This window comes from Merops nubicus, unplaced genomic scaffold (genome assembly GCF_000691845.1).
Source record: "Merops nubicus isolate BGI_N331 unplaced genomic scaffold, ASM69184v1 scaffold5482, whole genome shotgun sequence".
NCBI lineage: Eukaryota > Metazoa > Chordata > Aves > Coraciiformes > Meropidae > Merops > Merops nubicus.
This window is the reverse complement of record NW_008594133.1, coordinates 36959-55046: the sequence shown is the minus strand read 5'-3', so window position 1 is coordinate 55046 and position 18088 is coordinate 36959. Positions and strand designations below refer to the sequence as shown.

Here is an 18088-nt window from a genome sequence, read left to right as displayed (position 1 = left end):
AAGCAAGGAGCCTCCAAAGAACGGTACATGAGATAGAAGTGATGCCCTAACTGACTTGATGAGATGGTACAAGCTGAGATGACATGCTGGCTAGCTGTAAGATGGCCATCTACAGTAAAGCAGCGGGGGGCGAGGGAGGTTGGAAATGTAGAGTATTGCACAGGGCTTGACAAAATGCTGCGTGGTCACCCATTCAGTAGAGCATCCTTGTCCCCTGCATAGCTCTCCAGTTCTAAATTGGTCCATAATAACTAGAACTGCTTGTGCTATGCATTCCTTCGGCAGTGCAGTAGAAGGGAATGGCAGTATTATTACAATATCACTACGGAATAAATTGATTGCTATCCACTGAGAAAACTACATTTCTAAGCACACACGGCAGTCACAGTGATACACAGAGCAGTCTTTCAAGACTCTTATGGAATGACTAATAGCTTCATAATAGTGCCATTTACTACATAGTAACATTGAAAACATTTAAAAACTCCTCCTGAAACGAGCATCTAGTATACAGAAGAGGTTGCTTCAGTTTTCTAGAACTTGTTCTTTGTTTTCACTTTTTTTTTTTTTTAAAGGACAAATTAAAACTTAAGTATAAATAGTATATAAAAGGTCACTAGCTGTTCTCTTTTGGCTTATTTTGAAGTGCATTTAGAACTATGGCTAAATTTTGTCATCTTCTGATGGGATTACAATACTGTCTGTTTACCATGAAACTATTTTGTATAATAAACTCACACGGCTGTGTCTAAAAAATATTCTGCATTCCTTCTAAGCTGAGTTAGTATAATAAAATATTTTGTTACAAAGTCTAATGTGCAAACTCATTATAATGTGAAATCGTGGATGGAATTCACAGTATGCAAATTTTGTATAAAGGTGATAATGGAGAGCTACTCTTGTTTTCATAGCAGCATTTCACTACTGCTGCGTCTCCCTCTTCCCTTCCCCCCCCTCCCTGCACAACCTCTGCAATGGTCTTACTTGGTATGTTAGATGAAATCGTTGCCTCCTATGGAACTGCTTCCTCAACTTTCAATCTAAAGCCATTTCAGTCTGTTATGTGTTTGCTTTTGGAATATATACAAAAAAATTATATCCTGGCTTCTGGCTACGTCTCCTTGAGGTCAGCCATGGAGCTGCTCAGATCATGCTAAGCTGCCTGTGAAAGAAGTCTACCCAATTGGATTTGCCCCTCCAAGATTCACTGTGGATGCGTAGCGTATTATTAGGATGGTCCAGTTGAAAGCTCAGATTTAAGTTGTCCTTTAAGATGTCAGCGTAACACTACTAGTGCCTTATAAGTCAGAATTTTTTTTTTTTTTTTCTGGAATGCAGACGATACAATAGTTACCCTATAATATATTATCAGCTCTCCTATATCTCAGTCAATTTACATAATTTAAAATAGAACATCTTATTAAAAACATCTAGATATACACAGATTAGGAAACGTTTACAACATACAAATACACAAACTAGAAATAAATTCTCAGCATACTGGTGTATATATACAACTGTGTGATACAATAAATAATTTCTGTCATGCTCTATCTACACATCATATTGCTTAAAAGAAGAGTAGATCTGGGGGGGCAGTGGTGAAATGACACGCCTTTAGAGGGCTCTCTACATTTAAATTTGTGCAAATTAAAATGGGAATTTAAAAGTACAACTGATCTGTGTCAGGAACACATGGCTGGAAATGAAAGGACCCATATTACTGAGGTATTTACAGATACTGGCTAAAGAGCACTATGTGGGCAAATGCAGAAAGGCTTCTTCTTCTTTTTCTTCTTGATTAATTTAATTTAATTTGACGTAATTTACTTCTTGACCGCCAGCATGGCATCCACCTCCTCCTCAGGCTGTAAGGTGTGCCACTGTGCAATGGGCCGCCGGGGGTTGGCCAACATATCTGACCAATGCCGCAGCTCCGCGCCGGTGCTGTTGTAGCCCACAAAGACTTTCCCGATGGCATCGTTCTTGCCAATCTTGTCATAGTCCAAAACAGTCACAACAACTTGCACTTTCTACAACGAGACAGAGAAAAAGCAGTGAGCATGGCAGTAAGGGAAAGGTGGGCAGGGAGGAATCTTGGGACAGTGACAATGGAGACTTCATGAGGGGGCTAAGTGTGCGACAGCCGGGGCAGGTTCCCCCCAGTGAGAAACAAATTCAAACTTTTGTCTTTCCATCTTGTGAGCTTTCCAAATAACATCAACTTCACTACCTCCCGGTTAACTTGACACTTGCCCCCTTGCATAAAAGACCTTCACCTGGGAATCAAGCGTGATCTTTAACAGATTAACGATTTAGGGATATTTGTTGTTGTTCTTATTGAAGACACAGACTGCTAGAAGTCTGTAGGGCTAAAATGGAGATCTTAAGGTATGCCAGTTCAAAAGTAGTGCAGTTTAACACACCATTATTAAGTAAAGTTAGTAGTTAAAATTCAGAACCAGATCAAGCTCAAGTTAATGTTTGCAATGTTGTACTCCATTCTGGTAATTGCCTTTCTGCTTCTATACAACTCCTACCTATCCATCCAGCATGCCAATCGGCTACTTTCACATGAATTCAGAAGATGGTGCTGCTTATGGCTACTAGATACATATACACGCACACACACGTGTACTCATCTCCCTGTGCACACGTGTGCAGACATGTAAGTGTATGTGTATATTCTCTGTATTTATAAAGGAGTCTAGAAAACCAGCTCCATGCTCAGGGCAGCTAGAAAGAAATATAAACCCCACTGCTGTCTATGACTGAGCCAGTTTTGGAGTGCCACTTCTGCTTTAGGAACGCTGACCTCTGGCAAACAGGGTTAAACTATTCCCACAAAATCTGCGTGAGCCCATCTGTCAAAGCTCACAGACAATTTTCTGTTCACTTAGACTGGGGCACACTGGGACGTGATGTTCAAGCAATGCATTTGTGTATGCATTTACGTGCACATGCACACATCCCTCTCCTTCAGGTCATTAATGCCTGTCGAAAGAACACAAACAGCTGTTTCTTCATTGGAGTGGTGTTCTTCCCCAGCAGCACCTAAGAGAGCCTTGGGTTGATTTTACTAAACTGTAAATGCTCCTCTTTAGGGAGCTTTATTTTTAAAGCTGAACATACAGTTCTTTTCCCAGTTCCTTTCTATTCCACAGTAAATACATACAGCTCCTCATTATAGTGTGAGTTTCCTGAAATGGAGGAGGAAATGCCCTGAAACGCATTTCTTCCAGAAAAATCTTTTATTCTCAAGCATCATTTTTTTTAAATGTAAGGCTTTAAATACATGTACAACCTGGATTTCTTTCCAGAGTGATTAATTTCAGTGCTTACAGGAGTATATTTTAAAAGCAACCATCTCTCTTAAGCATATCTGCAAAACTGGGCTCATGAGGTCTATTTTTATAGAGTCCATTCCCTTACAAGACTGTACAATTCACTGAGCCAGAGAAAGAGATGATTCCAATAGGCACTAAAGTATTTATATAGTTGCTGATGACAAAAGTGTACACCAAACTCAAGACTCTCTCCCCCCAGAGCACTCATGATAAAAGGCAATATCCTGAAGCAAGTATTTCTAGATGCCAAAATGATGTTTCAGTGTTGCTGTTTTCAATACGCTCACTTTTAATGTTGATCGTACCTCCCTAAATGAACATTTATGTTTTAGATGCATGGTACAATTACAGATATAAAGAGTAAGCATGAGGCTATTATTTTATGGTACAAAAAACCCCACTGCCTGCTGTACCTAGAAGCTTGGGGACTAGTTGCTGCTGGATTTTTTTTTTTCTGGTGTTAAGCATAAGACAATGACGAGCACTGTAAACAGAAGACCCTCTTCCTTGATCTGTAAGAACAACTTTTATCTCTTTGATGATTTTGATTAACTCTTTGATAATTTTCACCTCATGGTCTCTGTCTTAAACCTGTAGAGAAATGTGAGCACCTCTTTGTCTTTGTACCATATTATTAAAGCAACAGCTGCACTACAAAAACCAAAAGGTGCTAGTAGAAAGCACCACCTCTGCTAATAAACATGTGGATTATTTGGCAGTTTTGTTGGCATGATTAAGCATTCTTTGGACTAGAAAGGTCTGGAGATGTTGCTACTTATGGAGGCAGTGGCAAAATATGTGCTTGATCTGCCTGTAGCAAGAGGATTTAAATTCCCAGTGATGTTCTCCCATTACCCTTAAGGACATCACTTTCTTCCCCTTAAGAGCCAGAATCCATAGTCACTATTAAATTGTTGAAAATGTGAATGTTTGGCCAATTTAAAATTACATAGATGTGCTGCTATAGATTGCTTTCCCTCTATAATAGCTTCGCTCCGCAACAATCATGAAACTTGTATGTGTTAGTTTTTGTTTGACTGTGAAAGTTTGCTTAATGGCTTTTAAACTAATTACCCAAAGTCACAGTGATTCTTACCATACTAAGTCTAAATAACACTTCACATTTGTTTTTCTAATGATGACATCACTTCAGTAACCATAATGAAATAACTTCTAAATATAGCCTTTTATAACTAACTCCATAATACACTGGCATATGACAAAAGTCCATAATTACAGATTTTAAATTGAAGCTGTATAGTAAAGCAAATAGCTATAAAGTCATTCTAATAAACATACTAAAAAAAAATTAAACAGCTAAACCACAACACGTTTGAAAGGGCTTATATTCACCTTACAAAACTGACTTAGAATTAGAAGACAAAATGGTCAGGTATATACACAATGCAGCTAACTATGCCAAAGCTCAGATCTGAGAACCTGGAGGTACCTATTCCAGTTCCTCAGTCCTGTCCCTATTTGGAAATCAAGACATTTGTTGTCTAAATTGCCAGAGAGGCTCAATTTGGCTAATCTTTCTTTTGCCTCTGAGTCTCTGATGCTTGTTATGAGATCTTTCACAAGTACACAGATCAGCTTTCATCAATATGAGCAGGAATTAGGCCCCACTGGATTTCCCACTTTCTGACTCCTAGAGTCTACAGACACTTGTACATGCTGTTGGGCATGAAGAGGCTCTAAACAGGCTAGCCATGCATCCAAATCACTATTCCTACTGCCTCACCTTATCTAGTTTTTTATCTTTGTTGGTACCAAGTCAATAAGAATTAAGCACACAGCTCTAGTTGAAATGTAGATCTGGGCTCCTGGGCTTCTCTCCAGTACAGTTGCTACCAAAATCCAAGATACAGAATCTCACAACCCATACCATGCTCCCATCTAATCAAGAAGAGGTTCTCAATTTAGCCCAGGCCATTTAAACCCTTTTGAACTACAAGTAGCATGGCACCTAACTCACACCTAGATCTCTCTTATAAGTGACAAAAGGATGTATTCTCAGACTATTTATGGTCATTCAAACTGGGAGCAGCCCTCCTGGTGCGGTGCCTTTGTGCTGGGAGTGAGAAGGGTCTTGAAAACTCTTTGTTCCACATTGCTCAGCTTTGGCTTTCTAATTAAACTGCCCTTGTTTTTTACCCACATTGCTTCTGTCTCTATCTTATTTTTTCCTTTCTCCTTTTGCTCTGTGGAGGAAGGAGAGGAAAGGGGGAAGGTGATAGAGCGGCTTGGTGGGCATCACTTGCTCAGCCAGGGTTAGCCCACCACAATCTCAATCTCATGAATGAAAGATGATTTTCGTCCCAGAAGCCCACCGTGGGTAACTGAGCCCCTGAAAAAATGACCAGATGTTTTGTGCTAGTACTTCCAACTCCTCATGTAGATGATGTCTAGCTCACTGTACCGACTTCTGAGACCCCTAATTTTAGGCACTGAACTCTCCAGGATTAGCACCTGGACAACTGCTGGAGCTCCCCTGAGGTGTCAAGAGACTAGGTACTGTACTTCTGACCCCTGAGATTCTCAAATGCCTTTTTCCAAGGCACACAAGAATCACTGAAAAAGTTTTCATGGTGTGGTGAATAACTGAAAAAAAGCTGTGACTGAATTACGTGTTTTTCTTAAGAGGGATGCTGCAGTACCTTCAACAAACAGGACCGATAAATGCAGAGGGAATACAAATTTAACTGATGACACCAATTTATGATTTCAAACAATTTGGGGAAAATTGTTATATATTGCCTTTTCTTTTATCCTTATACTTTTTTGCTGGCACATTCCTTCGCTATCTCCCTGTGGACTTTTTTTTTTTTTTTTCAGAATCCATTTCTGTTAATAGAAAATGTCAGTTATCCATTTCTCACTGATGAATCAAAGCTTCCTAAGTACTGTGCATTTTATAATTTCCCTCTTGAAGCAGTCACACTCATCTAATGTAGCACAGGGCTGGCACCTAGGTGCTAATGAAGGCATGCACACGTGATAATTAACAAGATTCCTGTTAAATATTTATAAGGGCTGAGAAATGGAATGCAGAGGGAAGACAAAACGCTGTTTGACATTACCTGAATTTGCTCGAATGGTACTTCAAAGCTGAAAGACTCATTGTAGTAGGGATTCAGAGTGTTCTTTTTAATTGTCGTCTTTTTCTTCTTCAGCCTCTTGCCATTCTGCATCAGATGGATCTTCACATAAGGATCTAAGTAACCAAGAGAAGAAGGAGAGCTAAGAAGGGTGTTTCAGCATGTTATCTAGATTTTAATCCCACAGATCTTAAAAAAAGAAAAATCTTTAGCAACAGCTTGCATTTAAACAAAGTCCGAATTTCCACTGTAGACAAAATCCTCAATGATTGCTAAGTGTTCCTGATGGAATAAGGTGCGAAACATTTATGACATAATCTCCTTAACTCTGCAAGGGAGGGCTAAATTCCCATCTAACCATCAATGCTCATTAACCATCCAGAAACGTTTCTGCTTTAACTGTTACTGCCAGCATTTCTTGGCACGGGGGCTGTGGGGTGGTTTTCCCAAGAGCTGTGGGCAGTGCCTGAGGCACAGGGCTTGGGTGGCTGCCTGTGGCTGCGTGGGCACCACGGGCACCGCAGTGGCTGTGCTAACACAGGTCAGTATCCATGGCTCTGGTTCATGGACACACAGCACAGCAGGAAGGAGCTTTTTCCTTTAACTACCAGTTCTCTACCTTAGTGCTACATGCAGCCAGAGTAAGGTGCAGGCCATGGTACTGGTATACATCACGAATTGGTTTTGCTACTCTTTATTGAATTCCCACTGTTATCTTGTATGACTTCTGGTGGCTAAGGAACAGAACTGATTTGGTACAGCATCAGCTATTCCCTGTGCAAGCAAAACTCTCATGGATGTTATTGCTGTGAAGTGGCATCTCAGTGGTTATACTTTCAATGGAAATTTTGCCTGCTTAAAAGAATAGCGCTATCAGTCTTTAATTTGTTACAACAGTCATGTTCCCATTCAGAGAATGAACCAGGAGTTTTTCTCTGAAGGTGGTGTTAATTAGCAGTACCTTCACTGAACTCAGTTATTTTTCTGTTTAGGCCTACCGTGAAGCACCATTTGAAGCATCTCAAGCTCATCCTTTTCAACAATCTGTATGATAGTCACCAAAATTTGTTTATGATGTCCCTCCCTTGGCTTTAGGCAGCTGAACTGTGATATAGGTTGAGGCAAGCTTTACCTCAAGAGAGCTCATAGGAGCTATACAAAGCAACAGCCAGCCAGAAGTCACCTATGGTAGGAACTAAAAGAGCCTGCATACAAGTTATCAAAGGAAAGGGATTCTCATTTCCATCTTGAGAAAAGGATGAGGCTACAGAAAAAGAATGAAAAATTAACACTGAAAAGATATGTTACCACTATGAGCAAACCATGCTTTATGACTCTGCAACAAAATTCATGCTTGGAGTATCTGAGAAGAGTAATTGCATTCTCTTATCGTGGAAGAGCTAGGAGTTTGGGACAGTTAAGCTACTGGAGTGGCTTGATCACAGTCTACAATACCTCTGAAGGGAGGATAATTTTGGTAGTAGGCTCTTCAAGCAAGCAGACATGGGTATAATAAGGCCCAGTGGCGGTGAGAAGGCCCTCGACAAATTTTAACATAGAAATAGGCACGTACTTTAGTAGTATGACTACTGAAACAGATGGAGTAGCTCCTCAGTGTTTGTGGTGAACTGTGTTGCAGAGGGTTAAGACTCCTTCTCCCTCAAAAGACTCAAGTTCAAATAGAAATTAAATCTGGGTAGGTTTATGCTTGAGGCTAGACAGAATTGCAAGGGTTCCTTTTGACTGCACAATGTATGAATTAAAGAGTATCAAGTGAAGAGCAGAAACACTAGCAAAAAGACACCGAAGTTCTACTTTTTGAATACTGAGTTCAACACCACTGCATACACGGTTTCGAAGGTAGAAAACAGGTAAATACAGATTTTTTCAACATGAGGGAATACTTGGGAAAAGTTTATCTACATTATTACTTTTGCTGAGGCTCTGTGCTGAATACACAATTGTTTTGACATGTAAAATGATGTTTTCGGTGTTACTAGTATATAGTAAGGAAGTTCAGTAGTCCAGGAGCCAATGGTAGAGTGCTAAGATAGTGATAGAATATAAGATGCTGCTAAACTATAATTTGAGTAACCAGACTGAGCTGGGAGCCTAAAGCCCAAATGTTCCATGATTCTATGATAATACATTATCACCAAGGGGATCAGAACTGAATAATTCTATTAAAATAAATGCAGTCAATACAAGTCGATCCTTTACTGACCTGTGCTTGTCCACAGATAATATATGCAAATTTGACAATTATTCCTATGCCCATGAGGAACTGTGTAGTAATGATTTATATAGCAATGCATATGTATTCCTATCTTGATAAACATTTCATATTTTTGAGACAAATATTTTTAGCCTAGAATTCAATGGTATGTATATGTACACTCCCTTTAAGCTATTTGCTTTTACCGACTTCCTAGTTTTTCTGTCTTTGTGCTGCTATTAGAGCAAAATCTGATCCCAGATGACTCATGGCAATGGGACAAGGCCTGGAAGCTAGGTTTCTCTGGTTTCCTTTTCATGTCCTGAGCAGGTTCCTATGTTTGTCTGTCTGGGGATTTGAGTCAGGCTCAGCCAAATGCTGGGCTTTTAGTAGGAAAGATCCCATTGGTAGCAGATTGACATAATAGTGCAGAACTGCCTGTGGCAAAGGTCCCACATGCAGCACGGAAGAGGATATATCATGTGTTACAATATCCTAATTTTTTTCATCCAAGAGTGAAAATGTCATGCCAAACCAAATACAAATTGAATATCACCTAACTGAAATAATGTTCTTTCTTTTCTAGTGTCAGAGGGAAGTATTAAATAAGTTTACTCATCACAAAACCACTGCAAATCAGAAAGGGGTGTCCAGCTCAAGAAAGTGGCCCATTAGAGATTTTAACCATTTCTCCACATTAGGTTGTACATCAACTACCTATTTCTTGAAGTATCCCTGTCTTACCTAGTTCTCCCCTCTCTTCATTCTTCTGTATCTCATATATGACCGCCTCCACCACTACTGCATTGTCTTCAGTTACACTCTCCCATATCCCATAGCATCATCCCTAACTCCCTCAACATTCTAATAATCTATTTGCTGGCGGTCTACACAGACAACCTGACACCTAAGCACAGACTCTCTTGTGATTTCATGAATAAATCTCTGAAAAAGACAGATTCTGTTTCACCAAATAACAGAAGCTGAACCGTTTGGAGTCAATTACTAGAAGAAGGGAGGATAATCAAAAGAAAGCAGAATCTCTGGGAAGTGTCAGTCTCCAGTGATTTTTCCGAGATAAGGTTGAGTGCTAATGGAAACATCTCTTCTCTCTACTTGCAACATAACCTCAGTGCTGGCACCATTACTCATGCTGAGGAATACTTTAATATGTAAATAGTCTCGCTGAATTAGTGAGACTAGTAAGGATGACAGAACTGATATTAGAGCCCAGCAATAATAAATTGTCTGTTAAGTGTATAGCCTTGGCGTAAAGGGCAGCATTCTTTTGACCAAGTAGAAGTGTCTACATCTGACGCCAATGAAAACAAACAAGCATTTCTCTTTATGTACTCTGGATAGTTATCTCATTTCAGAGTAAATATCTGTCTGTGGTCAAATAAATTGCACCCCAAAATATTTGTATCCACTGATACAAGACAGCCTATTTGTTTTCATGTAAACAATTACACTGAAGAAATTTCAACTTAGAAGAGGTGATCATCACTCTGTTGCCCCCCCAGCTTGATTCCTTTCAAGTAAAGAGGGATCCAGATCCATGTTATATCTACAGTTATCTGTGGATGTGTTGCAGTGCGCCTCCTGGAGACAGAGGTTTCTGTTGCCTCTTTGTCCCCAGACACGGGCACACATCCAGAATCTTCCACCTTTCCCAGGTTGTGGTTGGCTTAGCCACCACAAGACCTATCCCCTAACACCCATTGGACCCCTGACCTGTAGGTAACCCATCCAGGTATCCTTACAGGACAATGCCTTTGTAAACCCACCTACCAACCTGTTAAAACCCCCTGGCCCCAAGGCCACATGCTCTTTTGCTTCTCCCCTGGGGTGGGTGCTGTTTCAGTGCCCGCCTCAGGTGTTTTTTGTTTGTTATTTTCATGTTATTAAAACCTTTTATTTTGGAAGAAAGCGATTGTTGCCCATCCCTCCTTTAACCGCCACTGTCCTCCTCTTCGCTGAAGACCACCCTGGAGGTAATACGGGGGTCCTGCTGGGGGTGTTTTCTTCCCAGGCAAAACCAGCGGGTTTAAAACCCCCTGCAAAATATATTTTTGCATAGTTATATGGATGTACCTTATCCAGCTATCTGGAAGAAGGGACGTTGCATCCAGAGCACTACAGATGTCCCTCTGCCAAAGGGGACAGAATGGCTGCAAGTCCCTTGGTTAATAATTCATTAAGCAATGTGTGGGATTAAATAAAATTCTGCTATTTTTTCCCTCATTAATGCTATAAAGATGCAAAGTTCATTACTAATTGTCCATTGTAGATTTTAGAACAACGTCTCAAAGCAGGCTAGCTGAACAGCTTTTAAAGCACTGGGAGACCAGCTGACAAATTTTTATTCTCTGAAATTTGCAGTAAAATGCCAGTAGATTATTTAAAAAGTAATTGAAATGGTATGCAATATCAGGCAAAGATTTCTGAGGTAATTTGGACCATGAGGCATAAATAGACAATTAGAACACTCCTAAAACAGTAAGTAGTTCATCATCATCATGTTGTAGACAAGACACACTTCATTATTAGAGGTTTTACAAAAGCAAATTTTACAGCTGAAAAAAACCCACGGTAACTCAAAAGAAGAAAATCGTGGCTAATGACAACATTTGAGGAAAAGGTGGAACTTGAAAATGACTGCTTGCAAGCGTGTTTTAAGATGAAAATTTATTACATGCATCAGTAGTTAATGAAAAATCATTTTCTACCTAGGTAGGAGAGAGTTATGCAGACAAATTTCCAACTGTATGGATCTTAAGCAAAAAAGTGTTAGCAACATACTTCTGCTTTCTGTAGGAAAACCATCTGCTTGGGATCATTTTACTACAATTGCTTATTCTGAACACAAACATATGGAAGGTGCCCATCTTTGTTAAATATTTTTAAGGCTTCTGTAATCTAATCAAAATATGAAAAGAAAACACCTAGAACGTTGAAGCACTGAAAAATGCTAAAGGTATAATACTGGAATTGATTGGGTGTGCAATTACACTCCCGAGCCTGTGTGCTGGGGTAGCCTAGTGGTGTAAAGAAAAAAAATCCCACACAGCTCTGTGACGCAGGGTCAGAGAAAACCTGCTACAGGCCTTGAGTAAGCCTAACATGATCAGTAAGAAAAAAAACAGAACCTGAACAAACTAGTCGTAGATACAGCTGTATAAAGTTTCCTATGACAGAACTCTGTAATAAGATGTTCTCAACTAAAACGTAGAAACCCAGAAGAAATACGGTGTCAGAATTGCCTCTGTCTGTATTTTTGTCTTCAAAATGTTAAGGATAACTGGGTGCTAATTAGCACATGTTTTTCCCCATCAGAAGAAAATTTATGCCACACCCGTGCCAAAGCACACATCACTGACATTTAGAGCAAAGGTGTCAGCAGTCAGTAGTGTTTCCATTCCAGGAAGCAGAATGAATTCCTGTAGAGCTTGGAAATTGATACAAGAAGCAAAGAAAATCAGGTTTGGAGATGCAGCCTTATAAATGGCTTTGAAAATGCAGTTAGGACAGAGGTGACTTGCAGGGTGGATCATTAGTTCCATGCTGAAGAGCCACAACCATTCTCATCCTGCAACAGTGCAGCAGGGCGGAAAGCTGAGGAAAGGCCAAGCCACAGCCTTAGACAAAAGCTGGAGCAGTGCTGGATTCAATATTGCACTCTTAACCTGTTCCTATTCTGTGCAAACACTGTTCAGACGAAGCTTTTTTGGCTTATGGGAGTAGGCAGCAGGGAGAACAGTAATTTTATAAAGCAAACAACTTTATTTTCTATAGAGATGGTGCCAGGGATGAAGGCTGACATCATCAACAAAACCTACATGCCTGTTTCTGCCTTCAGAGAGCGACAGCAGCAGTTGCCAGAGCTGTGCTATGGAAAGCAGCAAGGCTCTAAGAGCAGAGCAAAACAGGATGAACTTTCCTGGGAGTTCCCACAGATTTTTCCCAAGAATCATGGGACATGCTCTCTCTGTGGGCATATAAACCCTTTCCTCCCAAGAGAGGGATGATTCACATGATGCCTTTGGCGTCCAGGCCATGGCTAATTTACCCTGACTTTTTTTTCCTTCTGTTTATTCATGTATGGATGACAGGGGATAATTAAAGTCTTTGAAATAATGAGTTTAGAGTGATACTGTGCCTGGATTGTCTCAACTCGTATTTTTCAGATGAATGGAAAGCTTCAAATGGGAAGGAAAGCCAGAGGGGGAAAATGTGTTATCTGAGGAAGAAACAATATAAGGTACAATTACTAAGAAGGAGTACAAGTGCTATGGTACATTCTAGACTGCATAAAAGTTATAGCTTATATTCATTGACACAAGCTGTTGAGCCTTCTACCTTCCTCCACAAATGAGCAAATTAAAGTTGGAACATTATTTTTAAGGAGCAGCTGATGTCTCAAGGGGAATATTGGAAAACATTCTCATTAGAAACAGTTCTCTTGGCATAAAATGTAGTTGGTTTTTTTTTTCTTATCACATTTCTTTGAAAATGGGGGGTTTTGTTTGTTTTTTAAAATTTATTTGCAACATAATGTCCAGCCCTCAGCTAACGTTCATATTTAGCTACTTGGGACCTCATCACAGTTTCCGTAACCCCACTGGCTTGTAGATTACTTGATGCGCTGGGCCAAATCTTTAGCTGCAGCCTGTACTTGATCAATACACAAGGGAAAAGTGGGCAGCAGAAGTATTTGCTGTAGATTCCTACGTAGTGTCTCTGCCAGTCCTGACTCCAGCAAAACATTTTCTAAGATCATGTTAATAAGTGGGCTGAGGATTTACTGAGTGGTGTGCCTGGGAGATTCTCCCTATGCCACCCAGTAGTGTACTAGCTAGGGATGAAGTCGAGAAACTGGAAGCAGCCCACACGGGCTGCCAGAGTGGCCCTGATAGCTGCAAACAGTTCAGTTAAAAAGACCCCTATTATCTTTGCTAACATCTATCTATCTATGCCCTCTGGGTGGACTGCTCCAGATGCAGTGCATGCACACAGAGTACACTGCCCACCAGGCCCTTTCTCACTCACATTATGTCACAGTGTAAGAAGTTAAATGACTTTGGATTACATATTTCCATCAGCATCTTTAAAAGAACTCTGTAAGACTGGGTGCTTTATAAACGAAAATGTGTAACTTCATGTTCAATAATATTAGACAGATTCTCATAGGAATAATGGAGTCCAATAATCCATTTGCAGTGGGGAAGAAGGAGTTAGTATTTATAACAAGTAACAATAGCCTGCCTGTAATGAAAAAAGTTAACTGGAGAGAGTAGCAAAGCAGTCTCAAAATAACAACTCTTCACTGGTGTGCAATTAGATAAATATCAAGTTGTAATTGAAATGCTGAATTCAAAGAAGCAGGGAGCCTTGGGAAGAAGGAGGTGCTGTAAAACTGACAGTGAGATGACTACCTCACACAAGAATCCCAAACTGAGGTTGCTAAACACTTAGCTGACAGCGGAAACAGAGATGTTCACAGTGGCCTAAGGGCTATTCAGCCAGCACTTGAGGCTGCAGTTCCATCCATAGCGCTTCCAACCGGAACATAACAACAAATGTTATAGCGCCAGATGGGGAATGTAGCAGAAAACTGGGGGGGAAAAAGCAGCAGCCAAAATTCTTATTTAAAATCAGCAAAAATTAGTGCTTATGAGCTTACGATTACATTTGCTGCCAGAGCAAGGGCAGCTGATCTGTCTCTCTTGCATCCAAGCAGTTCATTTCAGCATAGTTAACATACAGGCAAAACAAATAGTTTCATAAAGCAGAGCAAATGTGGGTTGAAACAACAGGAAAATGCACCTTGAGTTTTGGCTGTGTGTAAACTCAGAATGCTCTTGCGGAAAAGAAAAGCAACTCAACCAAGCACTTTGCAAATGTGATTACATGGAAACTGCAAGCACCAAAGCAGCAAACCTTGCTCCTCTGCATTTGCAGCAAAAGGAGAGAACTGACTGCTCATGAAGCTTGAATTTATTTAGGAGAGGGAAAAACAGCACGGCATTTTAAAACTTTAATGTACTGGAGAAGGGCAGCTGCAATCTTAGATAACAAATAAAGAAATAAAAATCATACTGTAATACGTCATGTTTGTACACATACAGTAAGGATACAATAGCAATAAAGATGAGAGAGGTAATAACATCAAATGGTGGAAAGGTATTAATTGGGGCTGCCGATACAGGCAGACTCTCCAGTACAGGAATTCAGACCAAAACCAAAGCAAACTGGCAATACTTAAGGCAGCAAATTCCAGCAGACTGACTGCCACATTTGAATTTATGTAACACTTTTTGGTGATATAGAGAAAATAGAATTTAAATTTATATTTATTACATTAGTGGTACTGAAAATACCTGAAGACAATACATAGAGGCTTAGAAAGACTCAAAATACAGTCCTCAAGTGAGCTGAGGAGGGAGGGGGGAATACACACTGACTGAGGAATAATGACAGGCAGAAGAGTAGCTAGAGACACAGAAGCACATAATATAGAAAAACCCAAACAACCTGAGGTTAAAGAGCAGACCACGTGGGATGTCTTAGCAGAAAACAACAGGAGCTGAGTGCATAATGATGTATCACACTGGGCTGTTTCTGAGTACCTGGAAGTCTTCCAGATCCAAGCTGGCCATCTAACAAGGCCATTTGCAGAGAGGGGTATCAACATTTGGTGAGGGGGCAGAACTGCCTTACCTCACTCTGAGCCACATGCTGCCAAGTGGAGGCCCCAGCTCAAAACTCAGGCTGAAAAAGCAAGCCTATGAGGAGCATCAGGTGGCAAAGGTTTGGAAGGGCCAGACACCTGGGTGTAGAGCTTCCTCAACACTCCTGGCAAAAGCGTGATGGAGAGGAATCACATTTCACCTTTTCAAGTCTCCACTGTTTTCCTACAGCTGTGCCAGCTTAAGGGATTTGGGGTTTATCTATTTTGTTTTTCAAAACAAAGCAATTAAAACACTGGCTGTTTCTCTCCACCTTTCTTTTGCTGATAGCCAAAAGGTTAAACTGCTAATTGCTGGTTTAGGAAATATTCTTCAGACTTCTCAACTGACTGAAGGGATCTGAACCTACATTTCCCACTTCTTGAGAGAGTGAGACAAGGTGAGAAGATAAGAGAAACAGGTTCTCAGCCTGCTCTGTTGAGACAAACATTCTATTTTTTGTGCTCCTTTCAATTACTGAGTGGAGTGAAGGCTAGTGCCAGGTCTCCTGTCTTTGGGTACCTTTGCCTAACCTTGCTTGTGTGATCATCACCTTTGGGTCTCTGCTCCTGTGGATGTTTACTGTACATAGCTATTTGTCTGTGTCCTGGATGATGGTGCAAAGGCACCCACTTTAGAAATTCCAGGAGGTGATGCTGCTGGGTGGTGGTGGTGGTGTGACTATTACAATTTTAGGGGACTTGACTGAATGGAACCCAGGGGGATTTACAAATTTTGGTTAGCCAAGAATTTCTATTTGCATGGTGATGCTCCTCTGTGCTTCAAGACTTAAATAGGTGGGATGACTGTCCTGAGGAAAATTACTGTGCCACACAGAGACAAGTGGAAGGACAGACAATTAAAAATAACTGGAAGAAAGCAAAAAAAGATTTTTTTAATGTAGTGAAAGGCTGTGCTTATAGAAAGAACTGACTGAAAGGAAGTAATGCCAGTCAGAAAGAAGTATAGATGATACCTATTCAAAAAGGGTATTTTACTATGGCCAAACTGAGACAGCTTTACTTAGGACAAACATGGAGACTGTGGTGCAGTAGGGAACAACCTTCCATGTCTATTTTCTTTATCTGAAAACAATTGCCACAATTTTTTACCCCTTCATAAATTGCTGACAGATAAGAAACATACTCTCCTTTTGGTTACTTCCCTCCTCCCTAAAGATCCCCCATCACAAAAACCCCAAAACCCAAACCTGGCAGCTTGTGAGGCAAAACAAGTCCTAATCCCAAACTGCACTGAGGACAGATAGGACTTCAAGTATTACTGGGCAATAAAGAAAACCATATTGTAGTGAGTGTTCATATTTATTCAAAGGAATTACTCAACTCTGAAACACAAGGAAACTATTAAAAACAAAACCTTGTCTAACTAGTGTATTAGCAATTTATTGTAAGAAGAATACACATTTTGTGCTACAGACTCTTCATGTCATTGCTGCAGTAAGGTTTTATAGCTTGACTGCACATCAGCATGGTACTACTGTGTTGTGATTGTCTTTACATGGAAAAAAGCTAATATACCCTGCTTAAGGGTAATCTGCATCCTCTCCCACAGAGTGTTAGAAGCAACACACTCAAAAGCAGACAAAGGCAGTGAACAAAGGCTGCCTCACATCAAAAACACTGAACTAACATATTTTTTACATGTGAGAGCTTTTTCAAATGCAACAAACCCACTCATGAGCATATACTCCATACCATTGCAGTCCAAGATAATGTTAGGTGAATTGGGAGGAGAAGCAGATGACAGCAAAAATAAGAAAGCAAAGCAGCAGGATGTTTTATCTACATATGATAGAAAGAGTAGGAAACACCCAATTACCTTACCTCATATAAATGAGTCACCAGAAAAATGCAAACCACTGTACTGCAAAATAATTCTGATGTTTTTAATAAAAACCTATTGCTTCTACTTCATAAACTGCTTTTCCCATTCAGGAAAGCTTTTAGTCTTAGACAATGTGAAAGAGGCATGTTTTTTAATTCAGGTGATTAAACTAGAAATAGCACTAAGAGCTAATACTGCAGGAAGGCTGCAGTACAAAAGGCATAAAAAAAAAAGGTCTCACAACATTAGTGACTACCAGTAAAGCAGCCTGATCCAAACTCTTCACAGCTGAGAAACCAATCCTAGTTATGCTTTATCAAGGTTGTTATTTATTTTAAGAGTATATCAACACTTTAAACTACATTTCATTCATCAATGGCTGCAAAGTGAGTCCCTCAGCATCCTGTCTTCAGTCTCAATTTGAAATAACAGTTCTAGTGCTTTTTACTTCTTCTACCTGAGAAGTTTATATTGATATAAATATCAGTTCTCATTTTGCTTTCATTATTTTCCTGTTAGATTTGAGTTTTAAGGAAAAAAAGTAAATGGAAGGAGGGAGTTACATGATTGCAGTTTGGCTTTTAGCCGATAAAACATACATTCAGGATTGCTTGGAGAAAATACTTAACTCTCTTTCTCCCACTCTCCCCTGCTTCCTAACACATTCAGTGCCTGTTAAACAGAATTTTGGAAAGTATTTTGGATATTGTATTTGTGGCACCTGATTTTAGTGTGATTCAGAGGAACAGTCTTTACTGCCTTAACGCATACACCACCAACCCCACATATGAAGCCTAAAGCAACCCATGACACAGTTGTTTATTTGTGCATGTTTAGACACAGAGGCCACAT

General features: G+C 40.1%; 1 protein-coding gene across 1 annotated transcript in view; it reads right to left on the bottom strand.

Annotated features, from left to right (window-relative positions):
* Positions 1-571: 571 nt before the first annotated feature.
* LOC103768495 (synaptotagmin-1) overlaps positions 572-18088 on the bottom strand; it is a gene marked incomplete at its 5' end in the record, with an annotated part of 54065 nt that continues 36548 nt past the window's right edge. The window contains 2 exons of the mRNA XM_008935637.1: positions 572-2033; positions 6431-6564. Of these exons, the coding sequence (XP_008933885.1) occupies positions 1827-2033; positions 6431-6564 (341 nt within the window). The remainder of the gene's footprint in view (positions 2034-6430; positions 6565-18088) is intronic.